The following is a 26,037-nucleotide window of genomic DNA, read 5'->3' on the forward strand; positions in this document are numbered from 1 at the left end:
GTGTGAGGCTGGATTATATTGTCTCCTGAGATCCTAGGAGTCTATGATTCAAAACCATAACAAATCATATAAAATTGAGGAAATGTAATCTCTTTGAAATGTTATTTATACAATCCTGTTACAAATTTCAGTCAGTTTCAAGCTGTTTGAGTCAAATAAACATAAACTGGACTTAGCAAACAGTTCTTTGACACAAACGGTTTAGTCAATAATGGCTCATAAGTCACAGAGGTTCATATAGTTTGTTGATATATTCCCTAAGAAATTAATGTAACTTCTTATTTCCTACTAATCTCATTGACTCATTAATCAGTCTATTACTATCAGGTTAATGAACAGAGTGAAAAAAATCTATGCAGTCCAGAGCTGGGATTTCAGAGGTGCAGCAGAGAAAGAAAATCAAATGCAGAGAAATGACAAAACAGTGCCTAATTAAGGATAATTTAAGTTAAGCCTAGTTATGGATAATTTTCTCATGAATATGATAATGGAAAATAGAAACCTATAAGTAACAGATACCTGAAAGCTGTGTTTTCCCCTTGAGTAACAGCCAGTGTTCTTGTTACCATTGGAAGAAGAGTTTTGATGGGAATAGGAAAGCCTTGCATTTATAAGCTAGCCCACAAAAAATCAAATCATTCTCATTATATTTTAGTGAAGATAGTGGAAAAGTCTGAGGGAAAGTCAGAGATAATTAGAAGTATCATCATTATAAAGAAATAGGAAAAGTTGAAAAAACATAATGAGCCTTTTCAATTTCAGCAATGAAATCTTAGGTAGGACAAACTTTCCTGTAACTCCTAAACTGATTGCTGCTCAGACAATGCAATAAAATACCTTCTCATTAAAGTTTAAATCATCAAATAATGGTGGCAGTACTGAACACAGTAATATATGGCCTGTGGAAAAGTTAGCATTTAAGCATGTAAAAACCCAGTCTTCTTTTGATGTCCTGGTATATTCCTACCTGAAACTACTGCTAAGTTCACTTGAACATGCTGCCAAATCAGGGAAAAACACACTGTTTACTTTCTTTCACAACTCACTGAGCAGATAAATGCCAAATGAAGATGAAAATGGTAAACATGCAACTACTGATTTATTTTCTGTTTGAACTGATTAATGCAAGAAATAATTATCTAGAGCTGAGACTTTGGTCTTTGCAAGCATGTGGCATATGATGACATAAAAGGTTTTCTATTTATAATTCCTTTGTGCTGGAATAGTAATCCTGGTTAAAGTGATAACTTTGGTCGTACATTTTCCCCACATCCCACTGGGATGTCTGGGAGTTATACATGAGGAAACTCAAGAGGATCATCCCCATCTAAGCTGGACAAACTTTTCTGTCATTCTTACATGCTTTATATTGCTGCTTAAGTAGAAGATTAAAAAATATGTTCTTCATGTGACAAAGGGCAGGCGTATTTAATCAAGTATATTCTGAGTTTGGATTCAGCATCAAAGTACCAGAAGGAGAAGCAGCAGCAGAACAGAGAACAATGGACAAAGTGCCTCCAGACTGCTTTCCAGATTAGGATCAAAAATGAGGAATCAAGACTGACAGTTTAAGAAACAGCTTCTTTGACTCCTAACAGTCTGCAAACCCCACGTTTAGGTGGGGGTTCAGGTCTTCTCCGACATGATTATCATTAGCCACAGACCTACTTTCATTTAAACTTACCTAGTATCTGGGCTACACCACCCAAACAAGTGTGTGGACCATGTTGATAAGAGTTTGACTTACCAAATTTCAGTTTTACTTTCAAGCCTTCATATTCTGTCAATGTGCTACCACCCTAAGCTCTCACAATAGAACAGCATGAGGTATCTACGGTGTTCAAGCTCTTTTCTCACATATGCCGTTGGGTAAGTGCCTGGGAACTGTAGTAACAGCCACACCAATCAGCCCCAGCAAGCTGCAGTTAACACACACCGCCCCCACTGATGAGTGGTGACTGTTGTTTGGAAACTTTACCCCCCTATGCTTCCTGCATCATCAGCACCCAGCTAACCCTCTGCAGATGCTCCAGTTATCTGGAGCTTCTTTGGACACATCCCACAGGAGAAAGGCAGGAACACAAACCATAAGCACATGCAGAGTTGCTTGGACATGAGTATGTGTTGCCTGGCTCTCCCGACAGATTTGCTACTCCAGATCATTTGTATGAGTAACTGCAGGCTAATTACGGGCTGAAGTTAGCAAAGGAATTTTGTCAGCAGAGTGCAGTAAATCAAATCCCATTTTCTGTGGAATGTATGTAATCCAAGAGGTGTAATGATACAGGCTCATCCCAAAGAATACCCAGCTATTAGGCAACAGAGTGAGTGAGGAGCTGTGAGTTCAGGAATAACTGCTCTCCGAAGTTGTACTCTGCCTTTCTTCATTAGCAAACACAGGTAGTGCTACAAGATTCTTCACTGCATATGTTCCATATTTGCACACTTTACATAAAGCACAGTGTGTTCTGCCACAGGTACTGATCTTAATTCAATCTGGTACATTTTACAGCTCAAGATGATGAAGTGACACTGAGAGTAGCTGCAACAAAACCCCCAAAATTGTAAGATCTTTTTGACAATCACTATCTGAGAATGTTTTTCCTTTCAGTTGCCCAGCTGAATAGAAACAGCTGGTACTAGCTAATCTTTAGTATTCCTACTTGCCTAAACAGCATTTAGAAAATGGAAATCATCTGGAAAATATGGAAGCATGCCTTTTGTGTACCCTTTTTCCTCTTCATGAGAGTTTAGGAAATGTCCCAGACAAAGATCAGGAACAGTTGCCAAACAATGATTAAAAAAACCTTAAAAAATCAGGAATTTAGAGTTATTAATTCCCACATGGATGTGATATAGAGCCAAGTAATAAAGCACACTTTATTCCAAACAGTCATTCTTAAATGTCATTCTTAAATGTTTATGCAACAACAGTAAAGCATTCAGTTGCCTACCCCTCAGAGCAGATAACAAAGTTGTTCCTTGTCACACAAATTCATGGAGTGGGTTAATGTAGAGGAAATGAGCTGTTGGACATTTTATTCTGTTGCCTTTGTACATTTCCAGCTCTCCTGATTGTGTGTCTTTAGTATTTATTTAGAAAACCAAGAATAAATACGTTTTTATAACATGAATTTAACACTGACTTTTTTTTTTCCTAGCTATGTATTTGCTGGATAATATACTACACCCTTGAAATCCTTGTATTTGCCATTAAGCTAAATAACTTCCTGCTGTTACCCAGCTGTCACCATAGTGCCTAACACAGGCATTTTCTTTAATGTAGCTGGGACAAAACAGATTGCACCTTTATTCAGGCAGGAAGCACAGTAGGGGTCACAGGACACAGTAGGCAATATTGTGCCTTTGCATTCATCATCATTTTCCCTTCTTTTCAACATTTTACTCTATCCCAATATTTAGAAAGGTAAATGTCAACCTCTAGAACTAACAGGAACAAAAAGCCATCCTAGCTTTTAACAAGGGTCTCTTGACTAATTTATAAGAATCTTAGGATGCCCATGACACTTTTTCTAGCACATAAAGGCCTCATGAAAAAACAACAAAGTTCTATACAGAACAAACTATAATGGCTGTTTTTCACCCTAGGCATCACAATTCAGCTAACACCAGGTAGCACTAAGAGAGATGTCCACCACATAATCAAGGATAAGGCAAAACTGAATATGATTTCATCACCTAGGAGTGAAGGCTTCTCTGTGGCAACAATATCTTAATTCAAAGAGAAATTGGTACATACTTATTTTCAAACTAGTTTGCCTGTATTAACTTCATAAATGCATGACTGTTTATATTTTAGAGGTTATATATCATACATCTTTATTAACTAGAGTATATTTAAATAAATCTTATCACAAAATGCTTTCTATAGTGCTATAGAAATATTGTGGAATGAGACTCTTCTCCGTGTAGACACAGTTTAGGTTGCAGCAAGGAAAATTGCAGCTTGACCCAAGAGAAAAATGCTGCAGTGCTCAAACACTGGGACAGTGAAATCACCTCCCTGAATGTATTCCTGAGTCTGGGAGATAAGGTGATGAGCAGCCTGACTGAACTTTTTAGGCCCTGCCCCAAGCGGGGCTTTGGATCAGATGATCACCAAAAGTCCCAGCCTAAAAGTATTCTATGATTCTGTGACAGTAAAAAACACAAAAAATATAAATGACTGATGCAAATATATGTAGTTTTATATATAATAGCTAATATAAAAAGTGTAATACCTAGATTATCTGCAAGAGAATTTAAAAAATATATCTAAAATGCATTTTGGCCAAGTGCTGAATAACTTAAGTCCTTTATAAAGATTGATATCTCTTTCCCTCGCTCCATATCTCTCTTAAACTGAGTCAGTAAAGTTGGAAAAATGACAGGCAAGTTGTGTTTAGGACAAATATATCTCCAAAAATATAGATCTATATAAGTATAGTTAATTCATAGCTATATTTTTATATATGCTTTTTATTCCTTTTTTGTTATGCTGTATTTCTAAATATTAAATTGGAAATATATAGTCCTTCATTTGATTGTAATTTCTGAGAAAAGGCTTAACTTCACGTGGACTTCCAAGAAAACTGCTTCCCTAACTATGCTTATTTAGTATTCTTGTTATTAAAATCCTGAAAAGAATAACATGGAACAGAGAATTGCAGTATGTTCAAAAGTGTAAATAATTCTGAGCTACAAATCAATATATATAAGTATGAAAAAATACAGCATATTAGGACATGACTTTGCAAACTTTACTCACGTCTAGGCTGTGCAAGTATTGGCAGGTAAAGTTACTCACCAGCATAAATGCTCTTAAGAATAGGCTCTAAATGGATTGCAAATAACTTACAAAGTATCTACCACACAAAAGAATTGCAGCATATCAGCGCCCACAGCTAATGCCTTGCATTTAATGGAAAAGTTGTAGCATTCACCACGAATTCACTATAGGATTTACTTAGTATAAGTGAAATGTATAAACAATAGAATATGTTGTAATGCTGACTTGGTAAAGTTGTTTGACAGTAATTGACTGTACCTTAATTCCAGGCCTAATTATTTCATAATTATTTAAGTATTTAATAAGCCATTTAATTAATAGCCCAACCCTTACAATAAAAAATACTCTTTTACTGAGTCACTGTTGAAGGCTCTCTAAAATTCCTTTCAGTGACATTCACTTTGTGAAGATTACAAACCATGAAACCACTTAAAACTCTTGTCCTTTAATAAAACTTCGAGTGTGCATATTCTAATATTCAAATACCTAAATATATTTGTAGCTTTAAAGTTGCAGATGAGAGCCTGTGAGATAAACATACTGAGACTGGGCAGTGTGTTGCTAACTAAAATGTGAATATTATGGGGTGCTACTTCTTTATTAGGGCTACAGGACACCCTACTGCTGTCACAGACCCAGACCACAGGCATTTGCTACAAAAATCCAGATTTTGAAACAGTAAAAATTGGCATTGCACTGTATTGGCATGGTATGAAATCAACATTTGAAAACAAAACACAGAGGATCTTTAAAGAAGATTTTATAGGTCTGTCCAAGAGAGAAGGAAGACAGCATTTTTAGTGAAATTGCTTTCAATGAGGGATCTAAGCATTTGCAGAATCAGTATTTTGCAAGAAGGTGCAACACTTAACATTTGTCTCTTTTCTACAACTCAATCACTTTAAAAACAAATTCAATGATGTAAGCCCATATTTCAGTTTACAATACTTTGTCTCTGTTAGGTTGTCCCACTGTTGAATAACAAATCCAAGTAAAAGAGAAGTTGGGGGGTGCAATTTATAGTTATGACACTGTAGTCATGCTGTTTGCATTCACATCTGAAGGCACAGTGTGTTGCATTGGAAAGAAACTTGCTATACTGACCTGAAATGAGTTTTCCTACACTTAAAACTCCTAAGCAATGGCTTTTATATTTAAGTGATTATCTTCTAGCAAGAGGCATAGCAAGGAAAAGTACATGTTTCCCATAGACTTGATAGCTATTATTTCATAATTATTTAAGTATTTAATAAGCCATTTAATTAACAGCCCAACTCTATTGTGCTATTTTGCTATTATTAGGCTGTGCTCAATTAGATTTTCAGATTGTTTCTGTCACATATATTTTAACATTGCACATATTAGCTCCATATTAGCTCCCTTTATCTTCAGCTTGTTCCTGTCTGTTAGCAATATACTTCATACAAGAAATAGTTTTGTTTCCTGGAATAAATGTGGGATCTAACCTTCTGGTCTTCCAATGACTTGATAGCTTTAATCTACTGTATTTCTCCATGAGTGTCTTATCTTCTTCATCATGAAGGCAAAATTTCACACATTCACACTCCAATTTGCATAGCCAGGTGCCTATATAAACCTTAGATCCTAACACCTTTTGTTACATTCTTGCTTTCCGTTTATGTACCCCTTGGCTTATCTTCTAAATACACACTTATTGTATTCTTTTGTAATACCTTCTTGTGCTATTCCTTAGGCATGCAGTTCTGTGCTTATCATTCACACGTCTCTTAAATATATTCATTTCCTGAAACTTTAAAGAATAGCCCATCATAAATACATTAGGCACTTTAAAACTGAGTTTATCTTTTATCAAAGTGCCTACTATATGCCTGAAATGTAGTTTGTGTCTCATTTAAAAATCTCAGTACTGGGGACAGAGAATCTATCTCCTTTATTACTTGCTTTACTGCAGAATTTAGGGGCTGTAATGGGTCCCTCTGTAGTAGGTTGTACATACAGATCAAGAACAACAGCACTCTGTGAAGTATGGGGCTTGCAGAGGGGCTGGCTGGGAGTAATAATTCAAACAACACTACAACACCATTCCCTTTCTCAGCAGTTATATGGATTTCCTGGAATTCTTGAAACTTTGTGATGAAGGCTATTTTGAAAGTAGAACAACACTTCTACACAAAGCTCTTGGAAGCTGTATATTTCCATTAAAGGCGGAGAATACAGCATGCTCCAGAGAAATCATAGCAGCGTGAACACTGAAACAGGCACAGTGCACTTAAGCCTCATATTTTTTTAATTTCTTTTTTTATTTCAAATTCCTGATTTTCTTCAATTTCATCCTATTTGTAAAATGATTTACACTTCAATAGAGGAGGAAGCATGTGCATGACTGAGAAGGCAGATGAAATGAAGACTTTGGACAGGCAAGAAGAATTTCTGCAAAGACTAAAAACATGTGCTGCTTGACCAAATCAAGTATTTCTTAACCCATATATCCTGATTAGCAGCTAAAGGAAATTAAAAACAGCTAGGAGAGACTCAGAGATTAATAACATGCAGTAAAATAGGCACACATATTAGGGATGATAATCAGAAGAAGACTTCCATATAGTTGCTTGTCATGAATGTTTATATCCATATTCAAGAGAATTTACCATCTGCAAAAAATATCAAGCTTCAAACATCAATGTATCACTGACAAACTGAATTGCTGTTGGAGGCTGCAATACAATAAATAATGTGATATAATCAAAGAAATGTTTACTTGCAGTTTTAGGTTTCTTATTTAATAAAAAATCACCTCACAGAAATGTTACATTAGTGTGACCATGTTAAAATTGACCAAGAAAGGTTAACATATAATTACAGACAGTTTAGATTTGTCATAATTTTCACTAAAATCTTTTTTTAGCTAATTTTATTAAAAAAAATTACTGAATTTACTAAATGTACTAATTTAATGAATTTAGTAAATAATTTATTAAGATAATACTAGCATGTCTGGTTTACTTTTCAAAATAATACCTACATTTCAATTGAGAAACTAAATTGATTATTTATTGGTAAAAATACTGAGATAAAAGATGAAGAAAACCTGCTTTTTGTTTTGAAAGATCAAACCTCTCCCCCCTGCATAGTGTTCACAACAGGTGCTGAGGTGGTTCATCATCACAGACGGGGCTCAGAATGTTACAGTACTAGGGCTGTATATTTTACACATGCAGTTACAATGGAACATGTGTGTGTCATCCCCTTCCCCTTCACCACTTTGCTTAATGCTTTCCAAATACACAGAACTTGGACAACAATTAAATAACCCTGAAGGCCTAGTGAGGGCCAGGGGAGCTTCAAGTGCAAGATGTTCTGCAAATCACACTGTTATCTTTATTTCTTTGAAGTTCTTACCGTTAAGTTGTGGTTTGGTGTATTAACTCTGTCAGTCAGTTACTGCAACACTGCTTGTGTTGCTCACACAGCTGCATGAAGCTATGTGCTGCTTCCATGCTGCCATGCTTTGGGTCGCTGTGAATTCGAATACACTGCTTATGTGGGAAGGCAACATCCAAAAGAATTGGTGTGTTTTCAGCTTTGTTATTCAAAGGCAGTGGATGCACAGAGGACACACAGAAATCACAGCTTGTGAAACTGGCCAACTCAGACCCACACAGAGGCTCTTCAGATGCAGGGTTAATGCAGCTCACAGTTTTGGGGTGCTTTTTGGGGAAGAGTGATGGAAAGTGCCACATGGTTTTGGAGAAAGCACAGAGCTTTATCCCTATTACAAAATCCGGTTTTAGTTTTTAAAAGCTCTTGCTGCTTTCAAACAAGTGTGATGGAATCTGGATCACAAGCTCAGGGGTCAAAGAGTAACGAGCTGGTTTTTAACTGTTAACTATCAACGAACATCCTTCTAATGGACTGAAATAAAACTCTTTTGTGTCACATATGCGTTAAACACATCTAAACACACTCAAGCTCCCTCAGCGTATTTCCTGCACCGTTTTTAGTTGCAGAAACCTCTGCTCACCGCGTTCTTATGCATCTGAAGGGAGCTTCCTGACGTGACGCATGCGCGATGGAACATCGCCAGCCGTCTCCCAGGGTACGGTGCGTCCTCCTCCCGTGGTGCCTCGCGAGATGTTACGTCCCCTCTGACCCGGGCTCACGGCTCCACCATCCGGGCTCTCGGCGCCACACGGGGAAGATGGCGGCGCTGCTCCCTGCCGAGTGGATAAAGAACTGGGAGAAAGGGGGCAAGAACGAGTTGTGAGTGCGGGGTTGTGGTGCGGGAGGGACGCTGGGGTACCGCAGGCCGCTGACCTGAGGGAGCAAGGGGGAGCCTGGGCCTCACCGGCCGAGGGAGGCTGTGGGGGGGGGGGGGGGGCGGCGAAGAGGTAGGAGCGGGCGGGGAGGTCGTTGCTTGGGGCTGCGTCCTTGCTGCCGGGGCTGAGGGTCGAAACCCGGGTCGGGCGGAAGTCTTAGGCCCTCTCTTATCTGCCTCGGTCTCCTTTGTCGGTTGCTAGCGACCTCCGCCGAAGCTCTCCCCCCCCCCCCCAGCTGGGCCTGCTGTCCTGGCACCCGTTGCCTGCGCCCCGATCGTCCCCTTCCCGGCTCTGGTTCAGGCTTATCAGGCGTTGGGCTCCTCTTTAGCTACTCACCCGGGGTAATATGGAGCGTGACTCGTTCTTGTTTCCCTAGCTCCGCGATTCAGACCTTTCTGGCAGAGGTCTCAGCCCCCGTTCTCACTTTTGTACTTCTGGTGTGGGTACTAGCACGTTATTCTTTCATTGTGGCAAGGTAGGATCAGCTAGTCGTTCCTGCTTGCCCTGCAAGGTAATCTTTGTGCACTGAGGGGTCTGGTTATATCTTAACGAATCAATCCAGGTATGCTAAAAGCTTTCCCTTTTGGGGCCGTCTGTGTATCTGTTTTAAGCACTTTTAACTTAGCAGGTTCATTAACTGTAGTGTGTTTCAGTAGTACCTCTGTTCATGGAGTTGTTCCATTCCATGTTACCGTACAGTTTCAAATATGGGTGGTTGGGGAATAATTTTGATAAATGCTTCTTGGTGCTCATATTTTGTTATTTTCTTTTGTTCAGCTATTTTAAAAGGTTGTGCAGCTATGGTAGTGATCTTCCCTCTACATGAAGAAAGAAAGGTAGTGAGTAGAGAAGAGGTTATAGAGGCTCCATGCACAAAATACAATTCTTCCCCAGAACTTCCATTTTGTAGTGAAGGATCCCCCCTTTACAGACATGCCCTTTTTGACGTTTCAGTTGTGCTAGAACCATTACATTAACATTTAAGGTTAATGTGTTTTGATGTGATACAAGGCCAATGAAAATCTCTTTTATATCTGCGTTTGCAACAATAATAGAAGTGTTCAGGAGCTATCATTCAAACAATGCTGAGGTTTGCATTGTTTTTTTTAATCACCTATTTAAGATTTTATGGCAGTAACTGAATTTGCATCTAGCATGGCAATATTTAGTCAATAAAAGACTTTTTTTATTAAATGTATTTAGGAATTTCTGTGTGAATAACAAACGAGGAAACATGCAAATGTATACTGATACCTTACAGGAGTGCACAAATGACTATAATAAAACAGATACCTTCTTATATAATAAAACAGATACCTTCTTATATGTAACTTTATATACATGTAGATGCACTACTAGCTTTTCTGTAATGCCCATTAAGTAATTTTTAACTGAAGTAGTCACATATGATTATGATTTTCGTAACTTGCCCTGTTATGACCACTGAGATTGTATGGAATTTGCACGAGGACAGAAATTTCATAGTTGATCATATAATGGCAGCTGCATAGTTAGTATTGAATTCTTGGAACTTGTAACTGTGTAACAGGCAAGCTACATTAGCTTTTGGCTATGCTAGTGTTTCATGTTTCTCCCCTCCCCCTAGAGCAGTACTTCTTAACTGTAATGGCAAGAATGTTTTAATCTGCTGTGGGACCAATAAAGCAATAGGCTAAATTCCCGTGTCTGTGGAGTTTATACTTCAATGGGAATACTGCTTAAATGCAGTTCCAAGCATGATTTAAAGCAGCTTGCTAAAGAGGCCATACATTTTAGAAGTGTGATTGTGCCTGGGTAACAGTTGTCAGATTTTGCAGTGATAACTTTAGAAGCCTCTGGAATATGTACAGACTTCCTTCCTAGATGCAGAACAATGTATCTCCAGCCTAAATCTAGTGAACTTTGTAGGAAACTTATTTTTTGGGGGATAAATCTTCAGTGCGTAACTTTGTGCTTCTTTTTCCAATATTTTCTATCTTCTGTTTTACTGGTGGAAAGTAAAATCGGGGTGCTCTTTTTGCAAAATGAAACACATGAAATATTTGTAAATGTTGCTTAAACTAAGAGGTGTGCAATTGTAATGGTATTTTTTATTTTTCTGGAATTATTAATCTAATATAGATAGGCCCAGAATTATAAATTGTCTAGGCCACAGTTGCAGTGTTTAGGGCTTGTGGTCCAAAGGTAGGACAGTGTGTTAACTGGTAAATAAGTTAGCAAAACTGGCAGGGAAAGGACACTGTGAAAGGACAAAACTGACATTTCTAGCAAATACAGAATTTGCAGAAGTTTTACTCTATGGAAGCCTGGTCTGCTAAAGCCCCTGCATGAAGTCAGAGAACATTCACTCTTGTGTGGAGGGGGTTGTTTTGTTTTTAAACAAAGTTGTGGGCTTCTTCACAGGGAGACAAATACCAACTTTGTTGAAAGGTGAGGATTACAGTAAAAAAAAAACCCAAATCTCATAATTAGCAGAAATAAAAGATTAGGTCTTGTAGGAAAAAAAAAAGATTTGCTGGAGCACGAAATGGCTTAAATGATCTTAGCAGGTCAGCCAGAAGTAGTATTTTAGCAGTTTCTAGTCACTTAAAACACAGTTTCATCTTTTGGGGGAATATGAAACTGTTTTGAGAGAAGTAAATGATTTGTTTTAATTTGGCAATTCCGTCTCTACTGTGGTTAATAATGGATGTTTAAGGTGATTCCTGTAGGTTGGTTTTTATTTTTTGAGCGGTATGGTAGTGGTCTGCTTATGCTTGAAGGCATACAGGATTTGTAATGTTGCTGTAGTCAATGGGAGATGCTGTTACTTGGAGGGGGGAGAGAAGAAAAAGTTTGCTAGGATTTTTGTAAGGAAATCCAATAAGGAAATTGGTTTTAAATCTTTTGCTGTGAAAAATAATGAACTTTATTTTTGCTGATGTGATCTGTTTGTTATGATATGACAATAATATCCAAAATCCAGAAGATAATAATTTTGTACATATCTTAAGGGTGTCATAACATTAATAAGGCAGCATCATCAACTTGGGTAGCAGTGAGCATTGACTTACTAGATATTGTTCAGAGACCTTGTTAAAACTGTACATGCTGTGATTTTAATTAATTCAGCTACTGATGTGCAGTAATGTCTAATACAAATACATAAATGTACATCATCATGTTGTAGTTTCAAGTGTCCTTAGCTGCCAAAACTATAAATTGGTCAGGTTGTGGTCATCTATCATTTTTTATTTTGTTCAGACCCATCTTTGTCTAAACACAGTTTATTAAATTGTGTGCATTTATTTTGCTACTGCAAAATATTGTGATAGAGTATCACACTAAAAATATTGTCTAGAGATCGAGTTGAAATCTGTGTGACTTCTTATTGTGCTAATCAGTCTAGACTCCTTTTACACCTCTTTGCGTGTACATATGCTGTCCTTCGTAGTGAAATTATGTTGTTTTGTATAGTGTCTTCCACAATAAGATGCTGGTCTATGACTGCAGCCCATATAGACATTTCTAATACGCTCACAATGACAAGCACTTACCGTTTGACTGATACCTTGTGTGGTAAACATCAAGAACTCTTTAGTGGAGAAGTAGGACTAATAATGTTCTTTGCTGGCAGTTGATGTGGTATGTTATGCTTCAAAATAAACTGAAAAAGCTTAATATTCTGTCAATGTGAGTTTTTGAGACTCTCATGCTCTCCGCATGTTACTTTACTTGTACAAGGAATGTCACGGTGTTGAGTTAAAAGGGCTGAGAGTCAGGAAATCAGAGTTTAGATGTACTTTTGCTGTCCTGGCTGCTAAATGCAATTGATAGTACTTCACCTCAAGTAGGGAACTACTCACAGGTGAATTATGCATATAGTTAAATGTTTGCAGGCATATGCCCTTTGTGATAATTACTGATATATACTGTGTGTGCGGGAGTGTAATGGAGGATAATAGGGTATTGTGTATGACCCAGTAGGCTTAAGTTCAGTTGTTGGCTCTTCCTTGCAAAAATGTTGCTTCAGAATTTGTTGTTGAAGCGAATCTATCCCATCGTATCCAAAAAAATTTATTTTGAAACATTGGTTGTCAGAAGGGATTCTCTATTTTTTTCTTAACAATTTTTTTCCAGGTTATCCTGTTTTCTTAAGTTGTATTTTACATGTATTACACAGCTTTATCTTTGGATGAAGTGATACAGGTTTTAGTAGAGTAGGAAAGTACTCTGTCTGAAGCTTGCAGCAATGAACTCTACAAGATTAATGAAAGTTTCAGGTTGGGTAACAGACAGTTTGGGTCTGTTGAACTGAAAAGTGGACCTGATGAAATTCCATTGTCCTGGGTGCCAGTTAAGTGTGAAAGTATTATTGTGGTTTTCTTTGTGAATTTATTAGTCTTCCTAATACTAACATTTTTATTCTTGTGAACATGCAAGTATTATGATTTTAATTTATTATGTGCTTAATTAAGACTAGATGAAGTAATTTCATGGCTTGTTGGTACTGTAAGGGAGGACTTCTGCCTTGTCTCATTCACCAGGGCTCTCTCTGCTCTGGTGCTTATCTAGCCTCCTGGTAAGCTTGCTTCAATGTGTGAAGTTGTCAGAAGACTTGTTTTTTGACCAGGTTTGTCAATTTAGCTGGTTTAATTGATGTAAGGGTTAGAACAAGCCAGCCAAGAAGGGAAGAAGTGTTGGTGAATGTGTCCTGTTTCTTCAGCAAGAAGCCATCAATTAAATCAGCTCAGCTGTGCTGCCTGACAGCACCTTCAGAAAGAGTCATCCTCCTTTGGAGATAAGAGTACCTGTGTGAAAGAATCTAAGATCAATTATTAATTTAGATCTGAAAAATAATTCCAACATCTGCTTTTTTGCAATCAAAATTTTCCCATGTAGACTTCCCCAAAAGTAATATTTTTGCCTCTTTTCCCCCCTCCCCCCATTATAGTAATTTTTGGGGGCTTAAATAACAAATGCGAAGCAAGTTGTTTGTAGACTGATCTGAAATAGGGTTTCTTGTTACATTTATCTGTCAAATGTATGTCTCAAAGTTACAAGAAGTTGATAGTGTTACTTTGGTATTGCTGGAAAGGGAATTGGAAGAGGCTAAAACTCTTTATTTTGTATTAGGATGTAGTTAAGTGAACTCTTCAGCTCAAGCAGACAGGCTTGTTGCTCATGTAATCTGGTTAATGATAGCACAACATGGCATTGGGGTCAAAGTGTGCATCTGAGTAGATAATTTGTTTGGAATCAGATATTTCACATGACTATTATTTGTATACAGACCTTAGAAATGAGTGCGTACAGGGTATCATTTTTATAGCGATCTAGTAATTAAAATTTAATAAAATCTGACTTGGTTCAAGCTGATGTGCTCTTTGGGGACAGTGGGGGAAAAAATAATCAATTACTTCTTTAAAATACCATTCATGAAAAAGAAAATAGATTACCTATTTCCCAATTTTTCCTGTCTCTTCTGTGGTTATTTCCAAACATGTTGTATTTTCTTCAGTAGCATTTAGGACATCTTAGCCCTTCAATTGCTTTTTGCTGAGCTTGCACGTTTCTGGTGATTCCACTATATGTGAAACTGCCCATTTTCCAGTTGTCATTGTAGGGTGCTTATACCTTGTATTTGCTAATTATAATCCTTTGATTACTGGAACAGCTGTTTAGTCCTGCTGGAGAGGTAATAATCTCTGGATAGGATGCAAATAGAATGAGTGACAGATTGCTATGGAATCCTTTCCTACTGCTTATTTTTCATGGTAAACCTTACTTGAGAGCATTCTTCAAAATCATTTCCACAGAACTTGTAGTCTTGCCATCTTGTGTACAAATACATTGCAGCTTTGAGAACTGTCTTCAATTTCTACACAAGTCTTGATTAAAAATACATAAAACTTGGTTGAAAAGTTTCAAGTGTGAAGAAAATTCTTAAGATACTCATTGGTATTTGTTATAAATCTAGATAAATTGCTACTTTTTAAAAAATACTCTTGCTTTTAAATGTGAAACTGCTTTTGAGTCTTCATTGGGGTGACAGTAATGGTAGAGGAGACAGGAAAATCCTTATAACTTGGAAGCATGTCTGTTTCTAAGCTGTCAGTGTAGTGGAGAAACCTCCTCTTTGAGCATTTATTTTATAACATACAAAACTATAATTTCATGGAACGGTCTGTATGGTATTCAGTCAACTTTTACATATGGCTAATTTGGTTGGGGGAGCCTCAGGGGTGACTACAGGCAATGTAACATGGCAGGTCTTTGCTTCCTATATAGGTTATCTTAATGACTTATTTTATCTTCGCTGTCTCTAGGATAGATAAAATTCTATCTTACTGTTGATGAAACATTGCGTCAGGAGATCATATACCTACTTAATGTTAATTTGTTTTTTACAGGCCAGAGTTTGAAAATAATCATAGCCGTGGTATTTCTGTGAGAAGCCTTTCTTCATTAGTTAGCAACAGTAGGCTAATGCTAGGACATCTGTGCTTCCTTTCATGTACTAGAATTGCCTCGTGTTCTTGTTTTGCTGTAATATTAGGAAGATTTTTTTTTCCTAAGTATATGATACATATGTATGAGATCTGTTTAGAGTCTTGTATTTCTTTGCTCTAACTTCTGTGAATTAGTGTTTACTCTATGAAAACGAAAATCTAGTCGGTCATTTAAGCTGCACAAATTGAAAGTTATTTTAGCCAGAACAACAAAAAGCGAGCCGCAGACATTTACACGTGTAGGCTAATATCCAGCTTTTAAAGTTTGCTTTTTTTCTGTATTTTTTATTGCAGCGTGCAATTATGTCGTGCAGTTAGTGAAAACAGAAGCCATGATTCTATGGGTTTCAGAGGTAAGTTGTGTGGGGTTTTTTGGTTGCTTTTGATTAAATCGGTTGATGATGGTACTGTGTGTGTCTGCTGAAACATTAATATATGGTGACTGTTAGTGTACGCTAGAGGTGAATGCTGCAGATTGCAAGGCAGTACAAACATCCACAACACATTTTGTCTTCAGATGCCCAGGTGAGAGATTTCTTAGGTGATAGTAAGTAATGGTGAGATCCAGTATTTGGTCTGTGCTGTAGAAAATGGAATTCCATTTTGCAAACTCAACATACCACTGGGTTTTATTCTGAAAGTTAAATATACAAACTCTAATGTATACAGGTGTGATTATATACTGCAGAAGGTAATTTTTACAACAGCACCTGAGTTACAGACTTTTTCTCCTTTTTTAGTGAAAATCACTGCTGTCATTGAGTTTGAATTTTCACCTTACAAAATCTTTAGTGTTTAAAGAAAAATTAAATGTTTGCTTGGCAGAATGTGTTGGAAAAATCCTTCCATCTGACTGAGACCACAGATGTGCTATGCTGTTTAGGTGCTGTTTTGGGTTCTTGCTAAAATAATCATAATGGGCAATTATAATAGCAGAAAAGACTAAATGTTTCAATGTAAATTATAAGTAATACTGTTAAGTAGAAAGAATTTATTTTTCAGCAAAGCCAAGTCTTTGTTCCCAAAGTTTGTGAAGAAAGGTCACCAGGTATTCTCTGTTCTAGAAAGAGATTGATAATTTCCATGTGCTGATTTCTTTCTTTCTTTGTCCTTGCTGTCAGGATCTAAAATATCCCATGGGAATGGCTAGATAGATATGTGCAGTGGCTATATTGGAGGAATTAATAGACAGTAGAAATAGAATCATCATAGAATCATTTAGGTTGGAAAAGACCTTTAAGATCATTGAGTAGTTGAAGTGCTTCTGGTGATTGGACAAAAACCTGACAATATGGATAATCTGGAGTGAGGTCCAGAGATGTTGACTGGTAAGAATTTCTTTGAGTCCATGTGAGCTGGATCCGGTTCTGAAAACTGTGCTGGCACTTGCATTTCTGCCCTTTTCCAGAAAAACATTTATTGAAGTCCAGTATGCCACAAGTTTATGGAGATAGGTCAGATCTGGCCATGTACCTGTGTAGCAACTTCTCCATGATGTGGAGAACCATGTGGAGGTGGCATCTGAGGCTGTGCTTATGGCTGGTTTAGATTCTTCATGAATCGTTAAACTAAATACTGCACCAGACTGTTGCCAACTCTTGAACTAGCCTTTAAAGCAGTAGAGTTGTGTTTTACATAGAATTGATATCTAAACCAGTCCTGCTCTAGCAGTCAGTGTTCTTTTGGCAAAAGTACTGTAAAAAGTAAAATTAACCTGTTCATTTAAAAAATACATCTGGTTTTACTGAAGCTGCAGTGGTCTGCAGTCACCAAGTTATTGAGTACTTGGTTTAGGCCATTGAAATCTGTAACTTGTATACCCATTGTGTATGTTTATTCAGTGAACCATGTGGTATATGGGAAAGGTGATATTATGAGATCTTATTATTTTTCATAAACTAAAAAGGATAGCAAAGCTGGTGTATTATTTAAGAACAATTCTTCACAAGTTTACTGTAGTTGTTTTTGCAATCACTGTTTAACATTGCAAGATTTTTCTCGAATGCAGTACCTCTGTTTCATGTTCCAGCTTAATATAAGCTTCTGTAAATCAGCATTCTTCAGTCATGGGAGACTTTCCTTAAAAAAATTAAATCCTTGTTAAGCATTTTTTCTCCACTTAAATACAGCTTTCTCTTAGAGAAGTGGTTTTTGAAAGCATATCTGTGATGAGAGATACGATTAGGAAAAAATACTGGAATGTTGTCTATGTATTAGATACACATATAAAAAGATGTAGATTACCTAATTTGTTTGAATTATAAGGTAAAGGTGTCAGTTAACCAACTGCCAGCACTAAAGTTATGTGCAGGACTAGTTTTTTATCCAATTTTACTGTTATTCCATAAGCTCTCTAGGGACAGTGGATCATTTCTTACTGTCTGCTTCATTGAAGCCTTAGATACTGATGCTCAAATTTAATCTTATCAGCAGTAAGAAAGTAATCCCCTTCTCATTGGTAAGAAAAGCACATCCTCCCTACTTGCAGGGTGTCTGAAGTGTACAGCATTGTTGCAAATGTTACGTTAAAAGTTAGACCAGAGATTACCTAATACGTTCCTTAATCATCTGTTTTCTTTCAACAGATATCCAGCAAGCTCTGTATGAGCTTGCATACCATGTCGTCAGAGGAAACTTAAAGCATGATCAAGCTTCTAATGTTCTTGGTGATGTCATAGTAGGTATCTGTTTGTAATAATCACTTACTTCCTAAATTTTTAATTTGTTATAAAAGTCTGAATGAAAATCCGGCAGGATAATATTTAACAGACTTGGTTTTGCATGTCTAAAAAGTGGGTTTTGTCCTTTCTTCATTTGTGTGCACTTGAAATAAATGTAGTCTGTCAGTTTTTCCCCTAGTTTTTGTGCTGAGGGATAGATAGATCCATTATAGCAGAAATTAAAAATTGAGTAATCTGTTCAGTCTGAAGTCTATAGCATGCTAAAAATAGATTTCGTTTGCTTTTGCAGCATGTCTGTAATGCCACCTACTGGTTTTTATAATTTACATCTTGCAGTGTAACAATGCGCATCTGCCATTTTACTGTTGGGATGTCAAAGGCCTGTGATTGCTTCTGAAATAATGCATTACACTTATTTTTTTGAGTTTGAAAAAGTTTTTTCTTACAATGCTTTGAATAAATAGCAAAAGTAAGGAGAAGAGTATTTTCCTCTCAACTTCCAGGATTACTAAATGTTGGTGTTCCTAAAAAAATAATTGGGAAAAGAAATAAAAAACCCTACCTTCTAAAAATAATTTATTCTTTGAAGTTCAGAGATTGCTGTTTTGACATGTATAGAACGTTAAGAATATGCATTTTGCAGTAATTATTCAAAGATAAGCATTTCAGGTTTTTAAACTTCTTCACTGGGTTTGGGAGAAGTGAAGGCTGAAGAGCACGCTACTGTGGGGACAGCATTTGATAATGTTTGATCTTTAGTCACGGTAGGAAATCATAATTTGTTTGGTGCCCGAGAAGTTGTAGTTTGCTGTACAGGGAGGTGTTGCTCTTCAGACAAGGAGTTCCCTTTGTGCTAGAGAAAGAGGAAGTAACCAGAGGAGTTTGTCCCTGGCCACTAGATGCTCTTATAAATCACATTAAAAGGTTATGTTACTTCATTACGTACCAATAATTAGTAAAGCGCTTATGCTAGCTATTACTCAATAATTCAGCCTCTTCATTATTAATTGATCTGAATTGTTAATAATTAATACGATTACCAGTGATGTGCATTATTTATCTGAACTTCTATTATGATGAAGTTGTGTTTTATGTAATGGAATAAGAATTGTCTAAAAGTGATACTGGAATTTCTGTATCCATTAAGTGTGATCTTTCTTTTCTCTTTTTAGGAATTTCGGGAAGACATGCCTTCCATCCTAGCTGATGTATTCTGCATATTAGGTGAGCTGGATTCCCTTCCTTTCAGCATTGAGACAGATACATGCTTTGTGCATTTGCTTGTTGAATTCTTCAGGAGATTTGATTAAAGCACAGCTTCTTTACACGATATGTGTTGATTCTTCCTCAGTGTATCTGTATCTTGATTCTTAATGTTGTCTGTTCCTTCTGTGTTCTGTTACAGTTTCTGGAAGTTTACCTATTAAAGGCAGTGGAAGTTGAGCTGCTAAGAATAGTTAAATGAGTTAGCTTGTAAGCATGTTGGATGCTGGGTAATGGATTCAGCAACTTAGCATTGTTATTATTCTTATAAGTATTTAAAATAAAAGCTGCCTTACTGGTAGGTAGATCTTCTATTCTCAGAATGTGTTCTGTAAATATTTCTATCTGTACAGTCACCACTGGTGAAACGGAGCTTGTACTAATTGTTCAAAAGTCTAAAGGCAAATGGTGTGATTTGCCAAATTACTATCTGACAACTGAACAGTCTTTAAAGATGTTTACTTCTTATTCTGGTAATAACTTTTGGATTACAGAATCGTAGAATAGTTAGGGTTAGAAAGGACCTTAAGATTATCTAGTTCCAACCCCCCTGCCATGGGCAGGGACACCTCACACTAAACCATATCACCCAAGTCTTCATCCAACCTGGTCTTGAACACTGCCAGGGATGGAGCATTCACAGCCTCCCTGGGCAACCCATTCCAGTACCTCACCACCCTAACAGTAAAGAATTTCTTCCTTTTATCCAATCTAAACCTCTGCTGTTTAAGTTTGAAACCGTTACCCCTTGTCCTATCACTACAGTCCCTAATGAACAGTTCCTCCCCAGCATCCCCGTAGGCCCCCTTCAGATACTGGAAGGCTGCTATGAGGTCTCCAAGCAGCCTTCTCTTCTCCAGGATGAACAGCCCCAACTTTCTCAGCCTGTCTTCATACAGGAGGTGCTCCAAGCCTCTGATCATTCTCGTGGCCCTCCTCTAGATTTGTTCCAACAATTCCATGTCCTTTTTATGTTGAGGACACCAGAACTGCACACAATACTCCAAGTGAGGTCTCACGAGAGCAGAGCAGAGGGGCAGGATCACCTCCTTTGACCTGCTGGTCATGCTTCTTTTGATGCAGCCAAGAATACAGTTGGCTTTCTGGGCTGTAAGCACACACTGCAGCTGGCTCATGTTCATTTTCTCATTGACCAACACCCCCAAGTCCTTCTCTGCACGGCTGCACTGAATTTCCTTTTTGCCCAACCTGTAGCTGTGCCTGGGATTGCTCTGACCCAGGTGTAGGACCTTGCACTTGTCATGGTTAAACTTCATGAGGTTGGTATCAGCCCACCTCACAAGTGTGTCAGGGTCCCTCTAGGTGGCATTCCTTCCCTCCAGCCTGTCAACCGAACCACACAGCTTGGTGTCATCGGCAAACTTGCTGAGGGCACACTCAATTCCATTGTCCGTGTCACCGACAAAGATATTAAACAAGACCGGTCCCAACACTGATCCCTGAGGGACACCACTTGTTACTGGTCTCCAGCTGGACATTGAACCATTGACCACAACTCTTAGCATGCAACCATCCAGCCAGTTCTTTATCCACTGAGTGGTCCACCTATCAAATTGATGTCTCTCCAATTTAGAGACAAGGATGTCATGTGGGACAGTTTCAGATGCTTTGCACAAGTCCAGGTAGATGACATCAACTGCTCCACCCCTGTCCATCAGTTCCGTAGCCCCATCCTAGAAGGCCACCAAATTGGTCAGGCTAATGTTGATCCAAAACTGGTTTTCTCATGTTTTCAGCACTTTAGTCCTGCATTTTTTCCCAGATCAGATTTTCAACTGCTTGCACTTTTTGTCTTGTTCCATGTGTCTCTAACAAGGTACAGCAAATTTCTTTTGACACTGCTCCTCACAGATCCCAGTTTGTTCCCCATGCAGGAGTTGTGGGGGAGGTCTCCTGTGCTGTGGCTGCGTGTCATACCAAAATTACGTTGACTTTGTTTCATAAATGTTCATTCCGTGTACTTGTGTCATCTTTTGATAATAATTAATTTTTATAATGTGATATTCACTGCATTGCACTTGTTTTTTAAACTGTGTATGTTTGTCTTTTGTGCTTTTTGTTTTTGTAATGACTGCCTTGCATTCTTGAGTTCTCCTTTTGCAGCTCCTCACGTCCTGTAATGATGTGCTTTTTTTAGACTGCTTTAGCTGGGTGTGCTTCATTGGCCATTGTTGTGTTTCCTAGCGTCTCATAGGAGTGAGTTTATGAATTGCATTCAGTAGCTGATGATGCAGAAGAAAAGAATGGAAATACAGAATCATAACTAGTAAAAGATTGTAGACCAGGCAGTAAATGGTTGTTACTCTGAGGATGAAGCAGTTCGTATTTCTCTTCTGTCATGCTTATTATTGGTTCTTAAATGCTTGCCCTTAACTTACTGCAACAGAGAGAAGGGCAGGAAAAATAATTATGGCTTTCCTCTGGTATTTGTTTTACCTTTTCATGAGACTTGCGGATGTGTGAGAATTGTCATCAAAGTATTAATATAGACTTCAAGGTGGATGAGTAGCCAGAAAGTGGCAAGAAGCTAGTACGTTATGAGCAAGCTGCTTCGCACTGTTACCAGTAGTATTCATTAAAATAGTATAACAAGAATAAACTCTTACAAGTTCTACAAGTAATGATGTCTTTTTTTCCATCTCCTTTTATACTAGATATTGAAACGAGCTGTTTAGAAGAAAAAAGTAAGAGAGATCACTTTACCCAGCTGGTATTAGCCTGTTTGGTAAGTTGCATGTAAAAAGTCTTTTTGGTAAAAGTATATGCCAAAATCCAACAAGGAAAACAGTGAAGTTTTGACGCTTCCTCTTTTTTGAGGAAAAGACTACTAGAATCCATTAGTAAATTCCCAAGTAACTTAAAAATGCATCTTCAAAGTCTTATGGTAGATTACTGTAGCATAATTGTCCTTTGGATTCTTGGTTCAACAGAAATTTTGCTTCTGAAGTATGTTTTAAGTTTGACTTCTCCTTTATGCAGCCTCCCCTGTCTTTAGAAGTGACATTCCTAAGCACATGGAATGAGCTTGATTTGTAGGAAAATTCAGCATATGAAAATATTTTCTCCCAGAATATGGGAGAGAATGGGTATAAGCTTTGTAAATACACAGTTGTTGGTAATAATGTTCTTAGATGCTATGCAATATATACTTAGTTACCAGCAATTAGACCCTAGGCCTCATTTCTTTCTTCAAGGTGCTCTTGTACGTAAAAATCTACCACTGTAACATTCCGATTTCACTTGAATAGTTTCTCAATTTTGTCTGCTTCTATGTTTGAAGCAGAATGCATATAGCGTGATGGTGCATCATGACATTTGAACTTGGTGGTTGTAATAAGAATACATATATAGCACAAGTAATTATCATGTGGTTTCTAAGTCTTTGTAATTGACAAACTTGTATGTTTTTGATGTTTTTTTTAGTATCTGGTATCTGACACTGTCCTAAAGGAGCGTTTAGATCCAGAGACACTGGAGTCATTAGGACTTATCAAGCAGTCGCAACAGTTCAATCAGAAATCAGTTAAAATAAAGACAAAACTATTGTAAGTTTTGGGGCAGGGGTTTCTTGGGGAGTGGGTGAGGAGGGTCAGTAGTAATTATAGGAAATGTGTTTTGTTACACTTAAACTCATCATTGGCAAAGGAGCCTTGTTACCTCCTTGCATTTTCAGACTCTTTGAGAAATGTAAAATTTTCTTAAATGTCACCTACTGCTATTGTGATCCTGTATATGCAGATTAATACTTAATAATTTTATTTGTGACAAATGGGAACTTTAAAGTATGAGAAAATTAATCACTGCTGTTCCATCAGTTAAGCACAGGCATTTGTTTTCATAAGTAATCAAATGTTATGTTAGTTGTGGCAACGCAGGTTGTATATTTGTGGTGTATGTTAGTTTTTTGTGTGAATCCAGTGTTTTGGTCTAAAGAACACCTCTTAAAACTAGAACAGGTCTTGAAGTGTTACAGAGCAGTTCTCCAGCCTAGTGTCTAAGAATAAGCTTAGCATGTATAAGCATGATTTTGCTTTTAAATCATCTGCATTTGAAATAGAAGAGCTGGATTTGTTTGCAGACTGCTGACTACCTCACAGGTTTTCTTTGTACTGCATTCTATGATTTTTGCAATAGCTCATGTAAATTGCAAGTTCTTGGTGTGTTCAAAATTAGCATTTTGTACAACAAATTTAATGTTAAGATCATAAATAAGCTTTGCTGGGCATATGTTACACAATACTGTTTAATTTCTGTTTATTTGCAGTTACAAGCAACAAAAGTTTAATTTATTGAGAGAGGAGAATGAAGGTTATGCAAAGCTCATTGCAGAACTGGGGCAAGACTTATCTGGAAATATCACTAGTGAGCTAATCCTTGAAAATATCAAATCTTTAATAGGTAAGGAATTTGGGCACTGGTTTTCTTACATGATCTTATGACTTTTTCTTACAGAAAATGACTTTAGACTACTTTTTGAGATAATCTGTGGATCAAATAGCATGTCACGTGAACGTGTAGTGCGATAGTAACATGTATTTATAGATCACCGTGGGCAGAATTATGACATTTGAAAGTTCCTGTTTCTGTGGCAAAGTTAATTTTGGGAGTGTTGTGTAGTTATTTTAGATACTGATTTTATATACAGCCTCAAATATGTATGTTGTGATTTTGATTCATTTCAGCAGTATTTTTTGTGGATGAGTTTGCCATCTAGCAGGCAGATTGCAGTCTAACAAAAAAACTACGAAGTTGCTGTTAAAAGTAGTTGGCTCAGTGCATGAATATTCTTTCAGTCTTCAAGAAGTTGAATTGAGTTTTTCATTATAAAAAGAAATGAGAAGTAGAAATATGGACAAATTGCAAACAAAACTAAATAAAGGAAGAACATTTATTGAGACTTGGCAAGAGTGTACCAATGTGCATAATACGTTAAAAACAGGAAACACATGTAATTGCCCATGTTCTACACTTCCTCTTTGAATAAAGAATTTTATACAATATATTGGTGTTTTCACAAGAGCCTGTTTCATATGGTGCCAGTGCAGTAACATTCAAAGGTTGTGCTACTATTTAATAAAGATAATTTCTCATCTGTCACAGAACTTTGCCTGAGACTGTCAAACCCCTGTAATACTATTTCTTTTGGAAGAGAGCTAGAGAAGAGGATACTTTTGTTAGTTAATACAGTAAAAAACCTATCAGTTTGAGAAACTCTATGGCAAAGCATTTTTCTGTATTCTGGAATTTTAGGAATTGTGAATAGACTTTCCCTAAATTGTCAATTCTTTTAAAGTACTGAGTTGCAGTAGGTCCTGGTGTAGTGGAAATGGCTTTTGGGAAGGAAAGACTGATGCAGTTATATATCTGCATAGTGGATGTGCCTGGAGAAAACGTCTCATGGCACAATGAAAAAAGTCAAGATGTGGATTCTTTTGATGTAAGTAATATTTGCCTTGAGGATGTCTCCTGGACTTCTGGTGGAAAAATTTATGTAGTAAACTACAGATATTGGCTTACCTGATCTGTATCCTTGCCTTTGCTCTCCTCAGAATAAACAAACCATTCTCCCTAACACTAGCAATACTACTGAACTCACAGGACAGTATGACCTGGTGGATCAGGCTCTAGCTCAAACCTTAACAACTTCTGAGGTGTGAAATGATTTCTAGCTATCTGATGTGTGCAACTGCATAAATACGTGTGGCGGCACAAGGCAGAAGCCTGTGCCTTTTGCTGGCACTGTGGTATTACTGAGGTTGAGTTTTTTTACTTTTTAAATGTTTTCTTTACGGTGGCAGTTCCTAGTTTCTGTAAACTGAATTGAACATTCTGTTTAGTATCTTTTGCTTAGCTCAATATTCAGTATAAGTCAAAGTGGTCATTGCTGTAGTTACAGATGGTCCAGATTATTTTAATGTGGATAATTCCAGGCTCAATTTTAACTGAGTATGTTAACTAAGTTAACTAAGAATTAACTTTAATATATTAGTGATTTAGTAACAGAATGAACATGGAACATAGCCATGTTAAGCTTTTATGCTGTGTTTTTCTCCCTTAGGATGTTTTAACCTCGATCCTAACAGAGTTTTGGATATTATCCTGGAAGTCTATGAGTGCAGGCCCGAGTACGATGACTTCTTTGTACCGCTGATAGAATCTTACATGTACATGTGTGAACCTCAAACGCTTTGCCATATCCTTGGGTTCAAATTCAAATTTTATCAGGTAATGTAACTCCTTTCCCAATTTTTGGTTTTTGTGGTTGGTTGTATTCAGTGTTAAACTGCAGTCAGTGATAATAGATTTTTTCTGCAGAGTTTTCAACATGAAAATGATTTTCTAAGGTGTGAAATTCTAGTATTGAAAGAAAGAATTTTATGATTTGAATGGAAGTCTGTAATGTGCTGTACAGAAAAGTGTTTAGGATTCTCCAAGACAGCTGAAAATGTTCTTGATGCTTTCCATTTGAACTTGTATACCTATAAGTACTGGCA

General features: G+C 37.3%; 1 protein-coding gene across 3 annotated transcripts in view; it reads left to right on the forward strand.

Annotated features, from left to right (window-relative positions):
• Positions 1 to 8,948: 8,948 nt before the first annotated feature.
• THOC2 (THO complex subunit 2) overlaps positions 8,949 to 26,037 on the forward strand; it is a 51,176-nt gene continuing 34,087 nt past the window's right edge. For all 3 annotated transcript variants that reach the window (XR_004080471.2, XM_031048297.2, XM_005148295.2), the window contains exons 1-8: positions 8,949 to 9,031; positions 15,873 to 15,931; positions 18,164 to 18,255; positions 19,432 to 19,483; positions 22,198 to 22,268; positions 22,967 to 23,088; positions 23,808 to 23,941; positions 25,602 to 25,768. Coding sequence is in view for 2 of the 3 variants with exons in the window: in XM_031048297.2 (XP_030904157.1) it covers positions 8,970 to 9,031; positions 15,873 to 15,931; positions 18,164 to 18,255; positions 19,432 to 19,483; positions 22,198 to 22,268; positions 22,967 to 23,088; positions 23,808 to 23,941; positions 25,602 to 25,768 (759 nt within the window). In the remaining variant the exon portion in view is untranslated. The remainder of the gene's footprint in view (positions 9,032 to 15,872; positions 15,932 to 18,163; positions 18,256 to 19,431; positions 19,484 to 22,197; positions 22,269 to 22,966; positions 23,089 to 23,807; positions 23,942 to 25,601; positions 25,769 to 26,037) is intronic.

This window comes from Melopsittacus undulatus, chromosome 6 (assembly GCF_012275295.1).
Source record: "Melopsittacus undulatus isolate bMelUnd1 chromosome 6, bMelUnd1.mat.Z, whole genome shotgun sequence".
Classification (NCBI taxonomy): Eukaryota; Metazoa; Chordata; class Aves; order Psittaciformes; family Psittaculidae; genus Melopsittacus; species Melopsittacus undulatus.